Here is a 25,582-nt window from a genome sequence, read left to right as displayed (position 1 = left end):
AATATTATCAGATATGCTTCTACCCGGAATAAAAGCTGATTGATTTTCACTTACCAAATATGCAAGACAATTCTTCAGCCGATTAGCAATGATTTTTGTTATACATTTCAGAATTACATTACACAACAAGATCAGCCTATAATCATTAATTCTTGACAGGGAAGAAACCTTGGGAATTAGAGCAATAAGAGTATGATTGAGTTCCTTCAAAAATTTTCCACTGGAAAAAATTCCTTAACAGCATTAATCACATCACAACCAACAATGTCCCATGCTCCTTTAAAGAAAGCCGCTGAGTACCCATCTAGTCACAGGGATTTATCATTCCCCATAGCGAAAATAACATCTTTAACTTCATCATCTTCAACAGGTATTATCATATGATCAGCAACTTCAGTAGATAACTTTTTATTGAATAAATTCTCATGATTTAAAGGCGTGACTCGACCTGCTCTTCCTAGAAACAGTTCATAATGGTTCAAGAAAGCTGTAATTAGGCCATCACCGTCCAGCAGATTCCCATTCGGATCCATTATTACATCGATACGTCTTCTTTGAACCCTACTTTTAACGACCTTATGAAAGTAAGCTGAGTTAGAGTCTCCAACTTTTAACCATTCAACTTTGGCCTTTTGTTTTAGAAAATGTTCCTCGGTCAATAAAGCATCATTAAAAGCATGCAGGTAAGCAGCTTCCTCCTCTTTCAACATCTGGTTATGTGGTTCTTTATCAAGTGCTTTCTGGACTTCATCAAGTTCCACCCTCAACTTTGAAACATTTGTATGGATATTACCATGAGAGTATAACAATTTGCGCAAAGGGCTTTTCAAAGCTTTAAGTTTCTTCACCAAAATGAAAGAGTGATGTCCTATAATCACCTCCTTCCAGGTCGTAGAGACAGTATCCCAGAACTTCTCATTATGAAGTAATAAATTCGAAATTTTGAAAGGTTTAGGCCGAAATTTAATCTTCATAGGAATGCGCAGGACAGATGGGGTATGATCAGAAACCCGGTATGGCTGGAAAATAGCCGTAGCACCCATAAAAATATCCATAAACTCCACATTAGCTAAAACCCGATCTATCTTTTTAAGTTGGTCATCCATTCCTTTTGGCTTCTGATTCCATGTAAAGTGAAGCCCCACACTGTTAACATCAACCACTTCAATTGTTTCGATACAATCTCGAAATTCTCTCATAGCAATATCTAAAGATGACATTCCTAAAGCCTTATCTTCCAAGTTTAAAGTGGCATTAAAATCACCCATAATGCTCCAAGGCTTGTTCTTAACAAATTGCTTATGAACCACCAGATTCTTCCAAAGTTCACGTCGGTCAATATACTTGTTATGTGCATAAACAAAGGAACAGAAGAAAGACCTCCTGTCTGCTTTAAAAACAAATTGAGTATGCATAACCTGATCGATCTGACTAATCATCATTACATCCACGACATCAGGATTCCATCCTAGTACAATTCTAGCGCCTTTAATACATAGTGATGCATTCGAGTTCCAAGACCAGGACTGAAACACCGAACCACAAAGCTTATTGAGTTGATCACGAGATACATGTGTTACAAGAATTGCACAAGCACATAACTGGTTTTCTCTAATCATCTGTCTAACCTCATTCTGTTTTGGGAACTTATTCATTCCCCCAATATTCCAGGTCGCGACTTTATACATTGTGAACCAACACATCAGGAGTGCCTGCCCCTGTAGAACGCCCAAAACAGGCCCCATCATCAACAATTATCTCTTCCACCTCGTCATCTTCACTATCATCGCCATCAATTGATTTCTTCTCCCGAAGCTTAGAGGATTCCACATTAGTATCTTCCAGAGTGACTTGTTCCAGCACACCATCATGAATATCTCGTACATCAATTCCTTTAGATAGAATTGAGACATCATCCAAAACTGAATAAGAATTACGTGTCTCCACCAGCACCTTATTTGGAACTGACTTCATTTGTTCACCCTTGTGCTTTTGATTTATGTTCTCATGAGCTCCAGAACTGTGTGATGCATTCGCAGGTTGTTTTCGCCTGTACACAAAACTTGGTTTAGGTTTTACAAGGCGTACACCTTCAATCTGTTTCCCTTGATTATTCTGCTTAAGCTTCCCATTCCGATTCCCTTTACGAATAGCCACTTCAAAACCATCTTCCTTTTCAGTCTGTTTAGTGACTTGTGCACACTTCGGACAATGTACATCATCATGTCCAAAAACCTTGCAAGTTCCACATCTGATAGGTTTCCATTCATATTTACTGCAATAGTTACTTTTGATATATCATTATTTTCTAAACTAGGAACCCCTATTACTAGTTCATTCCTCACTTCTTTTGATGCATCCAATTCAATCAGGGCTGGGGCATAGGAATTACGTCCCCAAGGATTCCATGCACATATTGCTTATGTAAGAGTCAAGCATAACTGGTCGCCCAAGTTTGGATCCTATAAGACTCAGGCCGTCTTCTGAAAAGGCAACCAGAGGTATGTTCTTTAATCTCACCCAAACAGGAACCTTTGTAACTTCATGCTTAGTGAGATTCGCATTCGGGCTCCATAAATTGAAAAACAAAAGGGTGGACCTGATAAGCCACGGCCCCTGTTGCAGCACCTTCTCCATTCCCTCCTTATTATCAAACTTAAAAAAGAAGAATCCAACTGAATTCATCATAGTTTTGGCAATGTCGTACTTAGCCCATGCATTCTTCACATAATTTTCAACCACGGGGAATGCAAGTCGATTTCCAAGAAAATACCCATATAACGTGTTTTCATACCGATTGCTAACCTGTTTCACCGTGTCAATTGGTAAAACAACATCAACCCCTTCAACTTGTGTTCAGAAAACGAAAATTAACTTTTCGAACTGTTTTTGAGTTAGACACAACATTAGCATACGACAATGGTTGCTTGAGAATTTCAGTTTTCTCACCTGTTATCGACGCACTAGCAGGATCATTAATATCATCTTTTCCAACAGTCATGGAAGTATTCAACTCAGAAGGTGCAGAAGTACTAGATAGATTCTCCTGACCAAATGACGTTGAAGCATTAGCAGCTTCACCAGATTCCATACTCTCTACCACTTTACTGTTCACATTCGCATTAAGGTTTTCAGCCCCATTAGGATTTCGACCATTATTATCCTGTTCCTCACTTGAACTAGCACCCTTTCCCATTTCATTGGTGCATCCCTTACTTTGAGAATGCCCCTTAGTCAGATTATGAACAGTATTTTTAAACTTTGCTGGAACCTTCCCCTTACGATTTGACGATCTACGATTAGGAGACATTTCAGAAAAGAGAGACTTGTGGGGTGTTTAATTTCAAGGAACTGAAGGAAATCATGGAGATAAAACAGCTCAATTGACGGATTTAGGAAGAAATTTGGTGAATTAGGTTTCCCACTTTTCCCCCAAATCGCCAGAGAGCGAAAAAAGCCACTTTGATATACTTTATCAATAGTATAGTACAAACAACTTTTAAAAATTGGAGTCTTATTAATGACATTTTATGGATCGTAATTAACGTTTATAAAATAGTTATATTTTTATCATAAAATTCAACTCGTTACAAAAAATACAATAGGACTTCTATATTAACAACGTTATTGTTTACAAAATATTTTAGTACATACAAAAATATTTTAGTCATAAAGAAACTTGAGTCCACAAGTGGTAGCTTTCTACAAATTTTTCTAACCCCTCATAAGACCAATTGTAACGCTCGGTGAAATACATAGGTGAAACAAAAAGTGAAGGCCAGCGAATGGTTAAGGCTAGTCGGTGATATCAATAGGTGAAGTTAGCTTGGTTAAACTGTTCACCGACTATTTGGTGGGTTTGGATGTACAAGAAAACAAAGAATATATGTCATGGTGGACCTGCTGCAATAATTTCATCTCATACAAGTATATTAATATTTTATTGTTTACTTGTAAAATAGATGGTTTATTGTTTACTTATATTAATATTTCATCTTACACTTATACTAAAAAGGTCAACAGATATGTTATGTTTAACCGATCATACAAGTATATTAATTGCAATTTCTTTCACCGAAACTCGTTGTGTTTGTATTTTCTTTTTTAAGTTTAAAAACTCACGTATTATTTTAATTAGCACATAGCACATAGGTTGAAAATTTAGATAATATCTACGAGTATTAGTACTTTATAAGTTAAACAACAAAATATTACAGTAATTTAAGATTATAATACATAAATTAATACATACTTATATTAAATAACTAATTAAAGTAATTTAAGATTTTAAAAATGACACATGAAGGTCTAAGTCCAAAAGAAATTGAGTGGTTGGAGCAACAAAAACATGACATTCGAGTCTGTTGGAGTCTACTATAATTTAGTGTTATTATCATTATGTATTTTTTATTTATGTCCTTTTAATTAATGTAATGGTCTTAATATAATATAACTTTTAATTATATATTAATTAATATGTTTTTATAATTTAAATATATTGTATAAATGTATTGGATTTTTAATTAAAAAAAGGTGGAGACCAAATAATAGGTGAATGGTTAAGGAGAATAATAGAAGGTGAAAAGGTGATGCTGATGTGGCAGAAAAAAATGTAGGTGAAAAGGTGGATGGTTACGAATGGTAAAAGGGTTGGATTATCGCTTTCACATCATTATTGTCCTATTATATATCAATTAAAGATATATATTAATTTTTTGTGCCAAAGTTCTTATTTCAGAAAAATAAATATTATTATTCATAGACACAACAAGAAAGACATAACTTATGATTAAATTGGTTACTAACAACGCGAATTAGTTACGATTAACCCTGTTAGAGTTCGGAATAGTGTTTGGTTGTTCATTAAAAAAATTATCATTAAATATTGGTCACTATATGATATTATATATATTAATGGCTACCACAACTAAGAGAAAAAAATTTAGTTGTAGGATGATCTTAGCCATTGAAATGAATCAAGAAATAAATCTTAACCATCTAAATTAAAAGTCAAAATTCACTATTTTATATATGGTAACTTTTTAATGTTTGACTACTTATATAATTATGATAATTACTTTGTGCTATTTAACTAAACTTCCAAAACGCTTACAGATTCCAATCCATTACTACAAACTACGGATGTGAATATTTTTTCTTTTTGCACTAATTTAATACAATTTTACTTTTAAAAATAAAACTTTCAAGCTTATGCATGCAAGGGGAACATGGAAATCCATGTTGTATATAAATTGATACTCATATATACAATATTTTATTTTATTTTTAACTTAATATGTGACTTAAAAAATAAATATAAAATTAAAAATATTGTAAGGTGTCACAATTAAGATAAGCTTTATTTTGAGCAAAGAGTTAACAAATAAGTATTAAAATTCTCAATTAGAAAAATCCTTAATAACTATATCATCGACGTGGTTATGGCTTAATATCAAAAATTGATTTGAAAATCTCAACCCAAACCTGTCAATCCGTCAACCTAAACTTAACCACAAACAAAAATAATAATAATCAGGTTAGCGGGCGGATTAAATGGTTTGGTGGGTTGATTTTAGGTGACATGATTGGTGGTTGGCGGATTAGTTTTAAGTAAAATGGATTATGGATTGTCTAATCAAATAAGTTGGTAGATCCACCTATTAAAATTTTTTATTTAAATTTAAAATATTTTAGGTAGGTGGGTTGAGCTATTAACCCAAAGAGTGAACCCGACCCCCTGACCCTAAAATATCAACTTGTCAGTTACCGAGTCGAGATTTCACAACCCTATTTAGTAAGGTCGATATTGAAAATCTTAATATATATCAAGCCGACTCCATATATGTTATACCAAAAAAAGTAGAAGGTTTGTTATCTTAACATTATGACGGATTTCATATAAGATATGTTTTTTCATATACTATAAGACGTATATGTTTTGTAGTGAGTGATACGTGTATTGTATAAGTTTATTTTGTAAGTTTATTTGGTAACCTGGTTATCGACCGGGTATAATCTAGAATATACATATGGTCCATGCTACAAAGAGAAAAAAATAAATTCAAGTTTTGATCTACGCCATTTAAAATAATACACAAAACAATCCGAGCCCTTGAAATTAAAGTCAAACTTTGTTAAAAATGTTTACTTTTTAATGTTATATATATACACTTTTTTAATTATGTCATGTTTTTATTATTTTCAATTTAAATTTAAATATTTTATGTAGCTAATGAAATTAAAATGGTGATAGACTTGAAACCAGGAAAAAGGAAAGAATTTAAGAAAGCGCTCACATCTAAAAATCTTTATATCAAGTGCGGATAAGTATTGTTGTGTGGGATTTTCGATCGAAATATATAGAAAGAAAGAAAGGCTTCATAAAATGAGGTTTTAAATTTGTAATTTTAAATTAAAAGTAAATATATTTCAAGTGAGTGCAATGTGACATTGGTGATGGGTGACAACAGTGGCGTCGTGACGGATGGCAGCAGTGTTAGGCATGAGCAGGGGTCAAAACCCGGCCAAAGCCGTGCAAACCCGACACCTTACAATGCAATAAAATTTAATTTGTCATGATCTTATACGTATTTGTTTAAAATAATTGTTATTAAACTAATACTAATAACATACGTGCCCATCTAAGTTTCGATATTTTTTATAATACTATGTATGTCTTTTATTTGTATAGGGGTGTCAATAAGGCTGGGTTCAGGTTGACGAGTTGAAAATACCCAGCTTGATAACTTTTGGGTAGAAAAACTAACCCGAACCTCTAACAGATAACCCGAAACTAACTCACCAACCTAACTTAATCAGGTTGACAGGATAGTGGACGGGTTTAGGGTTGAAAGGTTTAACGTTGCTTGCTAAAAAAAGTTTGATATTTAGACTTTTGTCAATTTATTTATCTTTGTATGTAAAGTTCAACATGTACTGTTTCTAACCCGGTCAACGACCGGGTATAGATATAGTTAATTTAGGGACCTAAAAAATAGTTATAACCGCGATACACAAATAGAGACCAAAAAATGGTCACTCATTTTGAAAAGTGGATACCAGAAACACTATGGTGAACCTGATCGAGTGTCCCATATTTTTCTTGGAACCAAATGGGAAACTTGATTAGTTTGATGAGAGTTGTCTAGGGGCCTGATCACTACTCGGTCAGATTTCAGATTTGAGGAACCTGGAGACGTTGAAGGCTTGAAGCATAGTTGGCTCGAATGGATATAGTAAAACAATTATAAAAAAGTTTCTAACGTTCCGTGAGCTACCAATTTATTTCCCGAAAAGTGAAGGATTCAACCATTCCCCTAATGACGCCATATTTACTTTGCCACCTTGGTTATTAGAAGAAGATATCGAACACTTTGCTAGCAAACTCGACAAGACTGGCTTTTCTGGTGGAGTTAACTACCATCTTATCGAGCCGTTCATTTGTAAGTTCTAATCGACACACAAATTTCATTTCATTAATGTGAGAATTTTTAATTTTAGACGTACTGTGTTGATATATTTATTTAGGAGCTGGGAACTAATTAGTGCATCATGGGCTGGTGCGAAAGTGACAGTGCCTTAAACTTTCAAGAGTCAAAGCAGTGGAGCAGTGCCTTAACATAAACACATTTATAATCTAAAAATAAGACTTAGCACTACTAGAAAAAATGCCTTTAATGACACTGATTGCGTGTCATAAAAGGGGTCAAATGACATGCTTTTTGGTGTCATAAATCGACTCGTCATAAAGCTTTATGACACGCATTTTGCGCGTCATGAATTTATGACACACTTTTATGACACCCTTTTACGACACACTTGTATGACACTATTTTATGACACCATTTTTGCGTGTCATGGTTCAATTTTTTTTAAAAAAAATTCTTTTTATATAAAATTACTAATATCCACACATTAAATAACATTTAATCTCATAATACAAATAAATACACAAACAGCAAAAGAGCGCATTTCATAGATATCAAATCTCATAATACAAATAACTTCGGTAACTTTCAACTCATTACCAATTTAGCCGAACTAAATCTTACACACTTGATCCTATAGAGAAAGGGTATAACCAATCAACCTATTGACCATATTGAGACACAATGTCCACCTATACTTTAAAAGAATATATAAAAGAACTACAGCAATTGAGCGTTCCACTGCTTGGATGAAATCCATTTTCTCAACCACCACTTTGTTTTGTCTTCCTACCAACAAAGCCACTTCATTTACCAAATTTGCAAGATCTGCCTTGCACATTCAATTGATAAATTGTCCTACAAGCATTAGAAATTAGAAACCACATACTCAAACATAAAAAGTTGGTTGCACTAGCAATAAATGTTTCTAAGGTTAATTACCCAGTGAAAGCGGTTGTCATAGAAGCAATTTTGGCAAGATCAACATCCTGGAGCTCTTTCTTAGAAACATGCACATCTAAAATAGCTTCTCTTCAAACCTTCTCAGGTGTTTCTACCTAGAAAATTAAACGACTATTTCTGAGTGTAACAGTTAAGTATCAAACATATGTAAATGTTTCTTTTGTGGGAGCAAAAATCATCAATTAGAGAGACAGATACCAAAAGAGAGAACAATACATACCATAACCACACGATCAAAATTAACAGCAAACGAAAATATATACAGAAGAAAAGAAAACAGTACGTCATCTACAGTGTTTAGTGATCTGCTAAATTGCATATATGCATCTTGGAACAATCTGTTAATCACTTAATATTTCAGGCTCTTGTTTTGCTGAAGCTAATAACAGTAGCTTGAACTTCATATAATCTACTGTTGATTAAGCCACAGAAAATTGGAGTGATTCCAATAAGGTCGGACAAGGAGGGTTTGGGACTAATTACAAGGTAGTATTTCTAAGCATAGCCTAAATGTTGCAAAATGAGCAGTCTGGGTATAGAAATTTTCTTTTTTTTAAAAAAAAAAGAGAGATACATAAAATGAAACCAAGAAGTCGAGAAACAAATCAAACAATAAATAAGTCACAGCAAGCGCCTTTTATAGAACTTTTCACCATGATAGCCAGCAATAGTGATTAAACACTAAATTCTCCGCAGTGCAATACACAAGAATGAAAATTATACACAAAAGAAGCAGCGTATACCTGTTAACAGTAAAGTCACGATGCATAGAGTTTTTCCAGAGATTAAGGTCTGATTGGTTATAGCCTCTAGGCATTTGAGAGATGAGAAATCTACATCCAACGATTATACAACGATGAAACTGCTTCTTAATCTGCAAGATTATCATGCATACTTACCTCAACAACATACAACCAACAGAATAACACCATCATGCCAGCCATGTAAACTATAAATAGCACAATATCGTATTAGTTTCAAGGGATAAAACCTGATTAAGATCAGCTGTCATGATAACATCAAAGTCTTTTGGTGTTTTATGTATCCCTAACCAGACGTCAAATACCAATATCAGTCAAATAATCACTTATATTTCAACAAAAAATAATCCCTTATATTTCAACATAGGCCAGGAGTAAAAAACTTGCCAAGTAAAAGGGTTACTGATCATGTAGACAGATCCATAGTCCATACTACACGTATAGGAGGATTCTTGTAATAAACAATTTGGATTATAATAATTGTAAGAAGGTTAGGATGTGTGTTTTACCAGTTAGTGGCTGATAGGAATATGGATGCAATAACAGATATATGGTGGAACTCTAAGAAGTTAAGAATGGAGTCTTCATATAAGGGAAATAGATTGACCTTAAGGGGTATTTCGAAATCACCGTTGTGTTGGTTGGGAAACAATTTTTAATACGAACGACACTCTCTGCAAGGCGCCTCTTTGCTAGAAAAACTTTATCAAGACGCAGTCATTTAAGACATTTAGTGATATTTCATTCAAAAGGCTATTAATTGGAAGTATCAACATCATGAAACATACTATACTATACTATACTATACACAACTCTTTTTGACGCATTTTACAATCCAAATATTACAACTATTATGCAACCTTTCCTGCTTTAACTATTATCCAAATAAACTCTCAATCTTAACTAGTAGTTAACGAATCTAAAGCAGAATGTATGTCAAGCTTCCATTTGTATATATTATTAAAAAGTTACTACATTATTCATATCGACGAGAAAATCCAAACGGCTAAGCAACGAATACCGCAAATCCAAACGGCTGTTAATCACACACAAAAAAAAATAATTCAATTACTTAAAAATCAATTAATGAATGAATGTAATTAAATAGAATTAAATAAAAAATAAAAAAAACCTGAATTTGAGTAGGTGTAGGGCTACGGAGATGACAAAATTCATAACCAGGAAATTTACGAAACAAATTAGATACAAATACATATAGATATATTTTTGCATTCAATATAAACACAGATACATATATATAGCTATATAGACACACATAGATATATAGATATCAAATATATTTTTTGCATTCAATATAGATATATAGACACAGACACATATATATATATATGTAGATAATAATTAAAAAATAATTTAACAAAAAGAGTGAAATTAAAACTACCAATTGATTCTCAGGCGAACCGTATCCTGATTAGATGATGCGATCTAATTAGATGATGAACCGTATTTCAGGCGAGTGAAATTAAATGAACAGTACGACATAAAATCAGATGATGCGATCTAATCGATTATTGATCGAATGGGGTTTTTTGGGGGGTTGGTAATCGACTATTGATCGAATGGGGTTTTTTTCTGGGTTTTTTTTGTGGGAACAAAATAATAAGGCGACACCATGGGACTGACACACAAGGAAAGTGTATCCGCCTTACATTACACTTTTGTATGACACTAATAATTGCGTGTCATAAAACGTTCAAATTTTATAAATTATGACAGTATTTTTATGACTCATGTTTTTGCCTATTATTAAAATGCGTGTGTCATAATTTAGGTGTCATTAAAGGCTATTTTTATAGTAGTGTAGTTTTGATCACATCCAACACTGCAAATGTCATAGACGATCAATATCATCTTTTTTTTATACCTATTGCATATATCTCCCTTTCCTACTAAAGGAGCTTAGGTGATGATCTCATAAAAACTGATGTGTCAAATGCTTAGCATTGATACATCATAAAGTGCACACACTTGACGATGTCATGTGTGTGCTTTTATTTAATAAAAAGTTTTATACAATTTAAAAAAAAACGGAAATTGAAAATTGAAAAAAGAATCTGGAGGTGGCAAACTGGGCGGGCTTCTAAAAATTGAAATTGAAAATTGTACTATCCTCTCCCTCTCTCTTTCCCCTACACTAAATCAATCTTCTTCAACACTCTTTCATTTCCAACACTCCTTTTATCTCCTTCCACGTATCAAGTTATCTCGTTGATTATATTCTTTCTTCTTTCACATATCAGATTCTTGCGGATGAATATATGATGAAGATGGATCATTTACCGATTTTGAGAGATGAAGATGATGTAAAGGTAACACTTTCCAATCTTTTATACTTTCTTCTATCTCTTCACAGATCTGATGGGTTTTAAAGACGATACATGTTTCATTATTAGTAGATTTTTATTCTTCTTTTGCAATTGATGTTCAAAGTTCTGTAACAAGTATGAATCTACCAAATTCGTTTCCAATCTGTTTCTTCATCTTGCTTCAAAACTGTTTATTTTTTGAGGTAAATTTGTGTTCATAAATAAATGAACTCTTGATGTGCTCTTGGAAGAAATCAGGGATTTGAAGAACTCCTTAATAGCAGTTTTGTTTTACGATTTAGGGTTTGTTGAACAAATTCTGATTTTAATGTATGTTTTATTTTCAGGTACGAACAAATGCACAAGAAGAGAATCTAATGAATCCATGTATGAAAAAGGTAATGATAGCAGAGTCATAATATTTATGAACTTGGACTCTGAAGATTTTATACAAGCTTTTTAAAGATCTTAGTAAACAACCTGTTAAATCTTGATAGTGTTTACACTAGAGGTGGAAAAATGGGTGGGTTAGGTTGGGTTGGGTACGGTAAGAGGTTAAAAACTGGTTTGGGTCAACATGGATTAGGTACCTTGCTGCAATATAGCAAGAATGTATATTGATGTTGCTTTTATATCTTATTTGAATTTCTAGATATTTTAAGTTCAGTTAGTATTAAAGCTCTAGGTGGGAAGACCAAATACATGGTGTGGGTAGGTTGGGTAGTGGGTCAAAATGGGTAACTTATATTACATGTCGAAATGGGCTCTTGGGTGAATACTATTTTTGGGTCTACATTCTAAATGCTTTACCCATCTTTGATGGCTATATATTTCTAGGAAGAACAAGCTGGGGAATCTCATCACTTTTTGGTGGGTTTGATAATCGAATTTCTGCCAAGGGAAATCCTGCAAACAAACTGTTTAGTGATCCGGTTCAGGCTATGGATCATTCGTTTTTACTGATCCATCTGAGGGAGGTATGTGATTAAATAGCCCGTTCAATGACATAAGAAATTGTTGAACACAACTCATTAGGATAATATTGCTAATATATGTTTATTTTTCAATGCAGCCACCAACAGTTTTGAGGCCCTCAGACACTCATTCTGATCAGGAGAGTATTATATTGCAGGTGGATGATACTTACTTTGTGAAGGATCTGTATAAAAGGTAAACGATATTGGATGGCTTTAACTTTTAAAGTTAAAAGTAATATTTTGCTCTTGGAAATATTATTGATTTACGGAGTATATGATAAGCAATGTTAGTGTTCTTAAACAACTATCAGCTATAAATTCTTGGTTTTAGGAGTTGTAAAGTTTTGACCTCAAAAGTCAAACGTATCGACTGTTTTTTTATAGATTCAAACCTTATGTAGACGCTTTTTATTTTTTATTTTTTGTTGCCATTGATATAATATATCATTGAAAAAATAGAAGTTATGAAGTCGTATAACTCAAGTTATGCATCCCCCACCTAAAAGACCCCCCCTGAATTTTATGGTTAAGACACCCAAAAATATATCCCCCTCCCCTTCTCCCCCTTTCGAATTTGTTGGCTATTATTTTCTGTTTTAATTTTATCTCATGTTCTTCTTCAGCGAAACGTGGTTGTTATCTCTAGCCATTATGAAGAAGTTGCTACTTCTCATGTTTAAGAAGTCAAAACCCCAAGAAAGTGGTGTATTGAAGAAACAAATAGCATATGCATTTGGTGGCCATTATTTTGAGCTGAAAATACTGGACCTTCTAACCGGGTATCAATCGCTTCACTTTGTTGTATCTTTATTAAATATTGTCCATTTCTAAGTAGAAAACTGTTAATGGTTCCACAGCTATATATTCTTGCTCAACAAATATGGTGTTATACGTTAAAAAGGTTTTGGAATGGCAACTCGAATATTTTTGTGACCTTTTTCTTACAAGCATTTTTGTTTATTAGTTGCTTTTGCTTAAAACTGATGACTTGGTATGCCATCAAACATTAATAGATAGATTTATTATTCTCAAGTTCAACTAAAAGATCTTTTTTTGCCTTTACTTTTATTCCATCACACATACATTTTTATACTCAAATTGTCAAAATATTATCTGCAGGATGTAGATGTGAAACTACTTTATGATATTTTCAGTGCTTTTGGAGCATTGTTTCGAAATGAAGGTAATTTTTTAGTTTGCTCTTACTTTCATTGTCGTTCTGAACATAGATACGAGTAATAAACATGGTTCGTAGAAATTGCATCTTATATTGAGTTGCAAACTGGTTGGGTATGTTTTTATGTCTATCATGCTAAAAAAGTAGCTTTACTATAAAAGTGTTTTGATCTTTTCTTTAGTAGTGTTTTTCTTTTTTATTTTTACTAATTGGAATTGTTTTTGATGAAGATTTGTTTGCATTACTCATGGCTATGGGTTTGTTGGCTGACACTTCAAATACAGTTAAACGAGCCTATTGCCTTGTGTGATCAAGAATGTATCTTATGCAACTACTAATATCAGATTTGCAACATCACATTTGGTGAATCTTAGTAGGATTCAATGCAAATATCCATGTGATTGTGAAAATTTTAGTAATTTACTTATTTTTGAGTAAACCGATCTTAAATATATCAATTTTACTTTTGTTGTCCCAAACCTTTATAAATCTTACTTATTCACTTGTGTTGTGTATGCAAACTTTGGTAGCAGTTTTTCGGGAGTGCGGATGATCAAAGGTAGGTTAAAAGCTATATGGGGGGAGCTTTTGAAGCCATGTTCGTACTAATCGTGGATCTTGCTGTTCATTCAATTTGCAAGAAATGGTTGCCTATTGTTTTCGAAGGACTTGAAGTTGCAATTACGGATGGGAAGTTGACCAAATCTTTAGAGGTGAATTCTCGATCTCGCTTTTGTTTATTGACATAGTCATTGGAGGGTTTCCAAAATTTTACTATTAGTCTATCTCATGGAGAATGGGGGATCTCAACTTCTTTGCTCATTCCCACAAGGCAAAACCATATAAACGAACTCACAAAATGAAAAATGCTATATGATTAAACGATAGGAGTATATAATTATTAGGCAAAAAGTTAAAGTGCATTAATCTTTTAGTTTCTTGATATCTAACAGTTGACTCATAAACTTCTACTTCCTATTGAAATTACGAATGAGTTGTTGGCATTATCACTAAAGTAAGTTTAGTTTTTTTCTCTTTGGTAGTATTGAATGACAATGCACATTCAAGGAAATATATAGTCAACCCATCGCCTAAATAGCCCCCCCCCCCCCCCCCCATGATTTTTATGGTCAACCCACCAAATAATACGTGTCCCCTCCTCAAATCTATGTTGATGAATAAACAGATGATCATTACTATCATCCAACAAGCAAAGATTAAGGAATGTAATGGTAAATTTGTATCTATAAGTAACCAGTTTATTGTTTGGATTATTTATTGAAATTTTTACGTTCTATTGTTTAGGTAACTTGACAATTCAAAATGATATGTCTGTCACTCGAATTTTTGTCGATGAAGATTTCGAATTGGAAGCCAATAAGCTCGGAAGAGGGTGCTTACACTTTGCTGATTTTGATGTATATTTTTCTATTTAACTGTATCAATATTAATTTTACATGTCAACCAGTATTGGTGTTAGGAAAAATGTGGCTGTAACTCCTGAAGTGAATGATGCTCAAGTCTCTATAAACAAAAGGATCATGAAGAAGTTAATCTCATATGATGTGTAGAAGCATGCTTCTATACTTTATTTTGTTGCAGATGTTATTTTCAAACAATTCATATGATGTTATTTTCAAACAAAAGGATTGGTTTTTTTTTAACAAGTTAGTAATTATCGGTTAGCATTCGAGACACCACAGTGACATCCAATTGGGCAGTATGCGGTGCACGAACCACGCAAGCTTGGGATGAAACCCAGGACTCTCGAAACCCCCTCATAATAATCCACTCCATCTACTAATGCTTTTATGTATTTTGAATGGCCAACTATCAATAGAACCAAAGTTTAGTTTTTCTATACATACAAAAATAAATAACCTTATAATTATTCAATAAAAACGAAACATACAAAAATAAATAACCTTATAATTATTCAATAAAAACGAAACATACAAAAGTAAATAACCTTATAATTATTCAATAAAAATGTTTTTTCTTTAATATTTTAAAATTTTTTCTAACAAAATCCCGTGTTTTCACACGGGTTCTAAATCTAGTAAATATTGAAATCCAAATGAAAAAGCAGGTGCATAGGAGTACAATACAGCAAAAACAATTGCGGATACCATATTATAAAGAGTATGATCGTTTTAACGTGAAAATTCTTGTGAAATGATTTTCATCGTGGGCCGAGACTTTGGATCTGTGAGAATGCATGCCCATGCTAGTTGAAAGACCCGAGCAATTTCCGTACGAATCAGTTGGTCGGTTGGATAAGGCAGTCGCGGGTCCAATACATCGTCCAATAATATATCTTTACCACTAGAACGGTTTAAAGACGAGAGGAGTTCCCCGGGATGTTTTCCACAAATTGCTTCAAGTGCCACCACCCCAAAGCTATACACGTCACATTTCTCTGTCACAGTCATGCTATACGCAAGTTCTATATGATTATAACAAAATATCGTTAGTAGAGTTTTAACTCAGATTGGACGTAAAAGAAGCATATATAAGATGGTGTAAAAACTACCTGGAGCAATGTATCCCAAGGTTCCAGATACAACCGTTTGGTTGGACGAATCACAGTCGAGCAATCTCGCTGCTCCAAAATCGGCGACAAATCCTTCCATCTCGGAGTTCAATAGAATGTTGTTGCTTGATATGTCTCTATGAATGATTGGTGGTATACAATCATGATGCATATATGCCAAGGCATGAGCTACCTGTTTGACAATGTTCACCCTCTTGATCCAATCCAATTGTACGGCAAATTCAATGTTACTCAGAGCACAGAACAGGCTACCCTTTTCCATGTATTCATAAACAAGGAAGTTGCATTTGTTATGCAAACAAAAACCATATAGTTTCACAATGTTTTTGTGCCTTAGGTTGGTTAGCACTTGGACCTCATTCTTAAAACTCTGGTCAAATGCTGGTTGCTCTGCTTCAAACCGATGGAGTTTTTTTAAAGCAAATACCATACCACTGGGCAGTTTGGCTTCATAAACACTGCCATATCCACCGGTTCCAATGCAGTATTTGAGGTCAAAGTCCTCCGTAACCGTGATGAAGTCTTCATATGCAATTGTTCCATCGTAGTTCAATATCGTGCACACATCTCCGTGTTTTATCAATTCAATGTGAATTTTATTTGTTGGGGTCTTTTTACGACGGTAAAGCACATAACAAAGTATTAAGAAGCTAACTCCAAAGAAGAGAGGAAGAAAAATATCCAAATAGACAATGTGTTTGTTGTTTTTATGGGCAGATATTCCAGTGAAGTTACCGCTAGTGAAGTTACCTCTAGTGAAGTCATTGTTTGATAAGTCAATATCTACATACTGGTTTTGTAGGTTATTAGGAAAGATCCCAGTCAGATGATTGTTAGAAAGATTAATGTGTGTGAAATAATATTTTAAATCTAAAAACGGTACCTCTCCTACTAAATTATTACTACTAAGGTCCACATAGTCCAAAAAATGGCAAAAACTTAGTGTTGTGATGGCCCCAGTCAAAAGATTCTTAGATAGGTCTAAATGCTGCAGATTACATGGATTTTGAAACTTCAATATGTTTCCCGACAAATGGTTGAATGAAAGATCGAGATAAGAAAGTTTTGACAGATTTTCAGATTCTTGAGGAAGAGGACCCTCAAGATAGTTATGATTAAGGTCGAGAGAATCTAAGTAGGTCAAATTTGCTAATCCTAGAGGGATGGGGCCACTGATGCGGTTCATGCCGAGGTTTAAAATTGTCAGTTTGCTAAGATTACGAAAACTTATAATAGAGAGTGGGCCATCCAGAAAGTTGTCACCCAGGTTCAGCCTTTCTAGATGTTGCAAGGTACTTAGTTCCTGTGGGATAGATGCATTCAAGTGATTTGTGCTCAAGTCAAGTACTGTGAGATTGACCATGGAACCAAAAGATGGTGAAATTGAACCAGTAAGTTGGTTTCTACCGAGATAAAGGTATCTTAAATGGGTGAGATTGGCAAGTGAAACGGGTATGTTACCACTGAAATTGTTCCTAGAAAGATCAAGTAGTTGCAAATGGGTGAGATTGGTGAGTGAAACTCGTATGTTACCACTGAAACTGTTGTTAAAAAGAACAAGGATTTCTAAATGGGTGAGATTGGTGAGTGAAACAGGTAACATACCAGTGAGGCGATTCCAAGGAAGTGATAGTTCAGTCAGATTTGATAGCAAACCAATCTCCTCTGGAATGCTTCCTTCAAGCATAAAGCTTTCAATGACAAGGCTACCAAGGTTCGGAAATGCAGAAAAGTCTAGGCTTCGCAGATCATGTGGACCTTCTTCAGAGGAACCATTAAAAGGGTAGTAGATCTCTATAGAAACTACACTTCCTGCTTCATTGCATATGATTCCGTACCAAGCATTACAATGATATGAAGCATTTAAATGCCCCGGCCACCATTTAGTTGCAAGCAAAGCTTTTCTCTCTAACGAAGTAATGTTAAAATCATCAGTAGCACTTGTTTTGGATAACATAATAAACAGGAGCATCATAAATAATACAGGGAGAAAAACCATCTGATGAATGAGAAAAGTAATATTATTGGAGGAAACACTACATGACATCATTATTGTTTAATAATTAACTATTAAAGAATTAATATTAATATGCATAATATATATATATATATATATATATATTGGATTCATTTAATAAATATATATATTAAGACCGTGTACTTTTGAAGTCAATAGGAAACTTGAGTCCACACAAGTAGCCCTCATCAAAGACAATTATCACAAGTTGAGTCAAGATGTCAATTGTTGTGTCATTCGAATTCTAAATTAATTGATTCATCAAAAAGAAAATTAAGCAAAAACATAAACAAATCTCATTAAGTAAAACAGTCATCCCAATTCACATGGAAACACCTAATTAATCATTGAAAATAAAAGTGAAACTTGTTCGATTTGATGCTCAAAATCTCTAAAACAGAGATAGATATAGAAAACTAAGTGCACTTCCTACTTCATAGCATGTGATTCTATATATACCAAATATTCATTCACAATGAGAATACAACTTATTATATTGGAAAAAATACATGACTGCATTGTTTAATTTTTTAAGTTGAATATCTAATAGTTAGAAGAATATGGATAATATTTTATTGATATACTTGATCAATACTAGTATTATGTAATAGTTGTGTTCTGCCACTCATTAGGCGACATTGTGTTAACAACTTTTAAAAATTGGAGTCTTAGTAATGAATCTGATTGGTTATCATCAACGTGTATAAAAGAGTTACTTGTATATTTTTATCTTAAAGTTTAACTGACTTTTATATTAACAACATTATTTAAGTACAAATAAAATGATATTTTAGTCCAAAAGAAACTTGAGTCCACAAGTAGTAGTATCTTTATATAAATTTTTCTAACCCCTCGTACGGGTTGGATTTTCGCTTTCACATCATTATTGTCCAGTTATATCAATTAAAGATATATATCTATTTATTGTGCCAAAGCTGTTATTTTAAAAAAATAAATATTATTATTCATAGACACAACAAAAAAGACATAACTTATGATTAATTTGGTCCTAACAACGCTAATTAGTTACTATTAACCCTGTTAGAGTTCGGAGTAGTAGTGTTTGGTTAGTCATTAGAAAAAATTATCATTAAATCTTGGTCACTATACGATATTAATTTAGGGACAAAAAAATAGTTATAACCGGGATACACATATTGAGACAAAATAACGGTCACTCATTTTGAAAAGTAGATACCAGAAACTAGTGCTCTCATTTGAAAAAGTAGATTACAAGAACACTATTATATCATCGCAAGTGTTTAGATCAGATGATAGTGATGATGATGATATATTATTAGATTAGAATTCGTTGATCATTGGATGAATCACACCAAGACCTCCTCTATAAATTAAATGATGCAAAAAATATACAAATTTTACAACTAATAAGTGGTTGGTCCATCAAATCTGGAATAGCTAGCGTAACTATTTCTCGAAAATGGTTCAGATGGACCAATTACATATACTCGCATCGCAACCTAAACAAGTATTTTAATAGTTCGGTTATTAGTTGTTTGTAATTTTATCAATGGACTGTCACAAAAGGTGGAAATAGTGTCAACAAAGTAGAATTTACTAGTTATAATCGCTAGAATGTACTAGTTGCATAATTTTGTAAGTCAATGGTGAAAACGACATAGAAGACTTCGAGTCAACAAATTGTTTTATTGCAAATTATACAGTCTGTGTATATTTGCAAGTTATAGATTCTTGTGTGTACGTTTTACAGTTTGAACTTCAAAGGGTCGAGCAGTGGTATGATCTTTTATAATCTAAAAATAAGCCTTAGTTTTGATCACATCCAACACTGCACATGTCTTCTTTTTTTTTTATACATATTGCATATAGAAATATTGAAATCCGAATGAAAAAGCAGGTGCATACAGCATACGAGTACAATACGGCAAAAACAATTGCGGATACTATATTATAAGAGCATATACGAATACGATTGTTTTAACGTGAAAATTCTTGTGAAATGGTTTTCATTGTGGGCCGTGACTTTTGATCTGTGAGAATGCATGCCCATGCTACTTGAAAAACACGAGCAATTTCCGTTCGGATCAGCTGGTCAGTTGGGTAAGTCAATCGCGGGTCCAATAGATCGTCTAATAATATATCTTGCCCAGTAGAACGGTTTAAAGATGACAGGAGGTCCCCTGGATGCTTTCCGCAAATTGCTTCAAGTGCCACCACCCCAAAGCTATACACGTCACATTTCTCTGTCACAATCATGCTATACGCAAGTTCTATATGATTATTCCAAAAGATCGTTAGTAAATTTTTAACTAAAAGCGGACGTAAAAGAAGCATAAATCTGTGTATATACTACCTGGAGCAATATATCCCAAGGTTCCTGCTACAACTGTTTGGTTGGACGAATCACAGTCAAGCAATCGTGCTGCTCCAAAATCGGCAACAAATCCTTCCATCTCGGAGTTCAAGAGAATGTTGTTGCTTGATATGTCTCTATGAATGATTGGTGGTATACAATCATGATGCATATATGCCAAGGCATGAGCTACCTGTTTGACAATGTTCACCCTCTTGATCCAATCCAACTGGATGGCAAATTGACTGTTACTCAGAGCGCAAAACAGGCTACCCTTTTCCATATATTCATAAACAAGGAAGTTGCATTTGTTATGCAAACAAAAACCATACAGTTTGACAATGTTTTTGTGCCTTAGGTTGGTTAGTACTTGGACCTCATTCTTAAAACTTTGGTCAAATGCGGGTTGCTCTGCTTCAAACCGATGGAGTTTTTTCAAAGCAAATACCCTACCACTGGGCAGTTTGGCTTCATAAACACTGCCATATCCACCGGTTCCAATGCAGTATTTGAGGTCAAAGTCCTCCGTAGCCGTGATGAAGTCTTCATATGCAATTGTTCCATCGTAGTTCAATATTGTGCACACATCTCCGTGTTTTATCAATTCAATATGAGTTTTATTTGTTGGGGTCTTTTTACGACGGTAAAGCACATAACAAAATATTAAGATGGAAGTTCCAAAGAAGAGAGGAAGAAAAATACCCATATAGACAATGTGTTTGTTGCTTTTGTGGGCAGATTTTCCAGTGAAGTCTATGCTAGTGATGTTACCGCTAGTGAAGTTACCTCTAGTGAAGTTACCGGTAGTGAAGTCATTGTTTGATAAGTCAATATCTACATACTGGTTTTGTAGGTTATTAGGAAAGATCCCAGTCAGATGATTGTTAGAAAGATTAATGTGTGTGAAATAATATTTTAAATCTAAAAACGGTACCTCTCCTACTAAATTATTACTACTAAGGTCCACATAGTCCAAAAAATGGCAAAAACTTAGTGTTGTGATGGCCCCAGTCAAAAGATTCTTAGATAGGTCTAAATGCTGCAGATTACATGGATTTTGAAACTTCAATATGTTTCCCGACAAATGGTTGAATGAAAGATCGAGATTTAGAAGTTTTGACAGCTTTTCAGATTCTTGAGGAAGAGGACCCTCAAGATTGTTATGATTAAGGTCGAGAGAATCTAAGTAGGTCAAATTTGCTAATCCTATAGGGATGGGGCCACTGATGCGGTTCATGCCGAGGTTTAAAAATATTAGTTCGCTAAGATTACGAAAACTTATAATTGAGAGTGGGCCATCCAGAAAGTTATCGCCCAGATCCAGCTTTTGTAGATGTTGCAAGTTACTTAGTTCCTGTGGGATAGATGCATTCAAGTGATTTGTGCTCAAGTCAAGGACTGTGAGATCTACCATGGAACCAAAAGATGGTGGGATTGGACCAATAAGTTGGTTTCCACCGAGATAAAGGTATTCTAAATGGGTGAGATTGGCGAGTGAAACAGGTATGTTACCACTGAAACTGTTCTTACCAAGAGCAAGGTATCTTAAATGGGTGAGATTGTTCAGTGAAACAGGTAAGTTACCACTGAAATTGTTGTTAAAAAGATTAAGGATTTCTAAATGGGCGAGATTGGTGAGTGAAACGGGTATGTTACCACTGAAATTGTTACCAGAAAGATAAAGGTATCTTAAATGGGCGAGATTGGTGAGTGAAACGGGTATGTTACCACTGAAATTGTTACCAGAAAGATAAAGGTATCTTAAATGGGTGAGATTGGTGAGTGAAACGGGTATGTTACCACTGAAATTGTTACCAGAAAGATCGAGGTGTTCTAAATGGGTGAGATTGGCGAGTGAAACAGGTAACATACCAGTGAAATCGTTACCATCAAGATCGAGGTGTTCTAAAAGGGTGAGATTGGTGAGTGAAACAGGTAACGTACCAGTGAGGCGATTCCAAGAAAGTGATAGTTCAGTCAGATTTGATAGCAAACCAATCTCCTCTGGAATGCTTCCTTCAAGCCTAAAGTTTCGAATGACAAGGCTACCGAGGTTCGGAAATGCAGAAAAGTCGAGGCTTCGCAGATCATGTGGACCTTCATCAGAGGAACCATAAATGCGGTCGTCGATCTCTATAGAAACTACACTTCCTGCTTCATTGCATCTGATTCCAGACCAACGTTTACAATGATATGAAGCATTTAAATGCCCCGGCCACCATTTAGTTGCAAGCAAAGCTTTTCTCTCTAACGAAGTAATGTTAAAATCATCAGTAGCATTTGTTTTGGATAACATAATAAACAGGAGCATCATAAATAATACAGGGAAAAAAACCATCTGATGAATAGGAGAAGTAATAGTACTACATGACATCATCATTGTTTAATACTGGATTCATAATATATATATATATATATATATATTGGATTCATTATTTGATCAATATATATATATAGAGTTAGGCTAGTAATTAAGACCGTGTATTTTTTAAGTCGACAGGAAACTTGAGTCCACACAAGTAGCCCTCATCTATCAAAGACAATTATCACGAGCTGAGTCAAGGTGGCAACTGTTGTGTCATTTCGAATTCTAAAGTAAGAAATATATATGGGTCGAAGTACATGAGGATGGAAATGATTGGTAGAATAGTATTGATGATTGTCAAAGAAATATGGACCTTTTCATTGGATGAATCACACCAAGACCTCTATAAATGATCTAAAAATTATACAAAATTTTCAACTATTGTAATGTACGTAACACTTTTGCATTTGAAGACTAGAAGTGGTTAGTCTATCAAATTGAAATCTGGATTAACTAATGTAATTATTTCTCGAAAATGGTTCATATAGATTATTATAGACCAACCATACATAGTCGCATTCGCATCGCAACCTAAACAAGTATTTTATTTAGTATCATTTGCTATCATCATAATCACTATTAATGATTGTATATATTTTTATCTGTATGACCAAGTTTTATATCTATGCGTCTTATTTTTCCAATTAGAAAAAGTTGTTCATAGAGTTTGAAAACGTGACGTAACCTAATTGACATAAGTATCAGACAATAAGTATATGATTAGAAAATAATGGAGAAAGGAAAACGAATCGCAAGGTGTGATTGGCCGGTTTATATCAACATAACTACACATGCCAAAACTTGCGATTTGGTCAACAAGCAACACAAAAAGAAAATCACAAGCTTAGTGTTGTGAATTGTGATTTTGTTTAGCTATTTGTGAACAAAAAAGACTTCATTAAAGTATAATATTGGATATTTTTTTTAATGAGTAATAATGGATCTTTTTAATTCATTAACCTAATAATCTTTCTAATTATATAAAAAATTATAAGGGGAGATGAAAAAAAGATAACTAGTGGATTACATATCTTTAATATTATTGGATTTAAGAGAAATTTTAGATTAAAGTTTTTGGAGGATCAATCATTTTCTTTTTGACTACTAATGTTTTTTTTCTAAAAGGCATGAATTACTCGTGAATGTAAAAAATTCAGCATGGGTTGTCTTAAATCTTAACTTGGCCCGCGTTAAAAAGCCTACTCGCCATATAGATCCTTAATTTAAATCTTTCGATAAGAAACCATATCACCCAATAACTCAAGCTTACCAAAAGTGAAAATTAAATACATATGACCACCCAAAATTCAATAACCGGACTAAACACATATAAATGTTATAATCTCAAATTTTGGGGTGCATAGTATAAAACTAAAGTTTTATATCTCCAAGTACCTTTATATGCCTCGATACATTATCTTACATTGTGATTTACACAAAATAAATAAATTTGATAAGACTTTAAAGAACGTTTTTAGTAAGTAGACAGTTTTTACCATTGACGTCTATGAATAAATGAGATTTATGTAACGAAAGGGTTTTAGGGTTTAGGGATTTATGTAATAAAAATATGGATTTATGTAATAAAAGTTTTTTAGATCAAATATACCCAAAAAAAAAGTTATCAAATACAGTATGTGCTAGTATCATAATGTTTAATACACTTTCAATTAGTGTCGTGAAACTTGACCGATACAGCCAAGTCGGATCGTGTATCGACCGATAGCCGATTCGACTTTGTCATATCCGGTCTAAAAATCAGTCAGAGTTCCAGACTTGGGTCAACTTGGTCAAGACTCGGTTGTATCGGATCTAGTCAACAAAATTTTTTAAAAGTTTTAATCAATTATGCTAGTGTTCTTAGACAATTATGTTTAAGGTGAAAAATTATGTTATATTTAAGTTTAAAGTTTTATATATATTTTTATTTTTGTTCTTACATATAATTTCAAAAACTATTATTTTATACATAAAAACTCACTATTCACCGATCCGGTACGGACGTAACCCTTAATTATAAGGGCTAAGCCTTAGAGATGGTTTTTAGTGGTTCCCACGATTCTCACCATTATTTTGGTTCTCACTTAATTACTTCACTATGCTACATTACTTCTATGCCTCTTTTTATTTGTAGTTCGTTACAAGTTGCATCATGTAGATTGATGGTCTTCAATTTTATTAAATATAAATATGATAACAAAACATGGGGCCCAATTATTTATTCAAAATATTAAAAAATTAGTATGTGAGGAGTTTTTCCTCCAAGTTAGGTGTGTAACAACCCCATATTCACTTTTCTCGTTATATATGTACATAGTTATATATGTACATAATTAAGAAGTGGGTTAGATTGAGAACCCCTCTTTTAAATAGTCCGAAAGAATGGATAGCTGGTGGGGGTGATAGGTCATAAGGGGTGATGGGGTGATTAACTAGAAGAGCTCCAACCTTAGCCGCTATGGCTTCGCCATGAACTGACGAGCTCCCCCTTGGCCACCATGGCTCCGCCTTTAGCCGTCATTGATGTGTAGATATAATATTTAAGTAATTTACTTGTGTAAATATCCAAGTACAAAAAAAAAACGAAGACTAAAAAGTCGTCAAAACTCAAAAGTATATTGAGTCGCATCTTTACTGAAAGAGGACAAAATTTTAAGATTATCCTTACTTTTTTTCGTC

The 25,582-nt window shown here is 33.7% G+C and overlaps 3 protein-coding genes across 3 annotated transcripts; all 3 read right to left on the bottom strand.

The window, feature by feature from the left end:
- Positions 1-308: 308 nt before the first annotated feature.
- Positions 309-1,655, bottom strand: LOC122601665. Its single transcript, XM_043774406.1, has one exon. The coding sequence runs from the start codon at positions 1,653-1,655 to the stop codon at positions 309-311; it is 1,347 nt and encodes a 448-aa protein (XP_043630341.1).
- A 14,130-nt stretch (positions 1,656-15,785) lies between these two features.
- LOC122601664 (probable leucine-rich repeat receptor-like protein kinase At1g35710) lies at positions 15,786-18,143 on the bottom strand. Its single transcript, XM_043774405.1, has 2 exons — positions 16,166-18,143; positions 15,786-16,078 (listed from the first exon to the last, which is right to left on the bottom strand). Exons 1-2 carry the CDS (start codon positions 18,141-18,143, stop codon positions 15,786-15,788), a joined length of 2,271 nt encoding a protein of 756 aa, XP_043630340.1.
- Positions 18,144-20,049: 1,906 nt separating this feature from the next.
- On the bottom strand, positions 20,050-22,834 carry LOC122601662 (probable leucine-rich repeat receptor-like protein kinase At1g35710). Its single transcript, XM_043774404.1, has 2 exons — positions 20,539-22,834; positions 20,050-20,455 (listed from the first exon to the last, which is right to left on the bottom strand). The coding sequence occupies exons 1-2, from the start codon at positions 22,832-22,834 to the stop codon at positions 20,163-20,165; spliced, it is 2,589 nt and encodes an 862-aa protein (XP_043630339.1). The 3' UTR covers positions 20,050-20,162.
- Positions 22,835-25,582: the final 2,748 nt, after the last annotated feature.

Source organism: Erigeron canadensis, chromosome 5 (assembly GCF_010389155.1).
Source record: "Erigeron canadensis isolate Cc75 chromosome 5, C_canadensis_v1, whole genome shotgun sequence".
NCBI lineage: Eukaryota > Viridiplantae > Streptophyta > Magnoliopsida > Asterales > Asteraceae > Erigeron > Erigeron canadensis.
Note: the sequence above shows the minus strand (reverse complement) of the source record. Positions and strands in the feature narration are given on the sequence as shown.

Coding starts and splice junctions, on each gene's coding strand:
- LOC122601665 (XM_043774406.1), bottom strand. CDS start 1,655: ATGAATAAGTTCCCAAAACAGAATGAGGTTAGACAGATGATTAGAGAA.
- LOC122601664 (XM_043774405.1), bottom strand. CDS start 18,143: ATGTTATCCAAAACAAGTGCTACTGATGATTTTAACATTACTTCGTTA. Junction 16,079..16,165: donor CTTGGGATACATTGCTCCAG/GTAGTTTTTACA, acceptor ATAATCATATAG/AACTTGCGTATAGCATGACT.
- LOC122601662 (XM_043774404.1), bottom strand. CDS start 22,834: ATGTTATCCAAAACAAATGCTACTGATGATTTTAACATTACTTCGTTA. Junction 20,456..20,538: donor CTTGGGATATATTGCTCCAG/GTAGTATATACA, acceptor ATAATCATATAG/AACTTGCGTATAGCATGATT.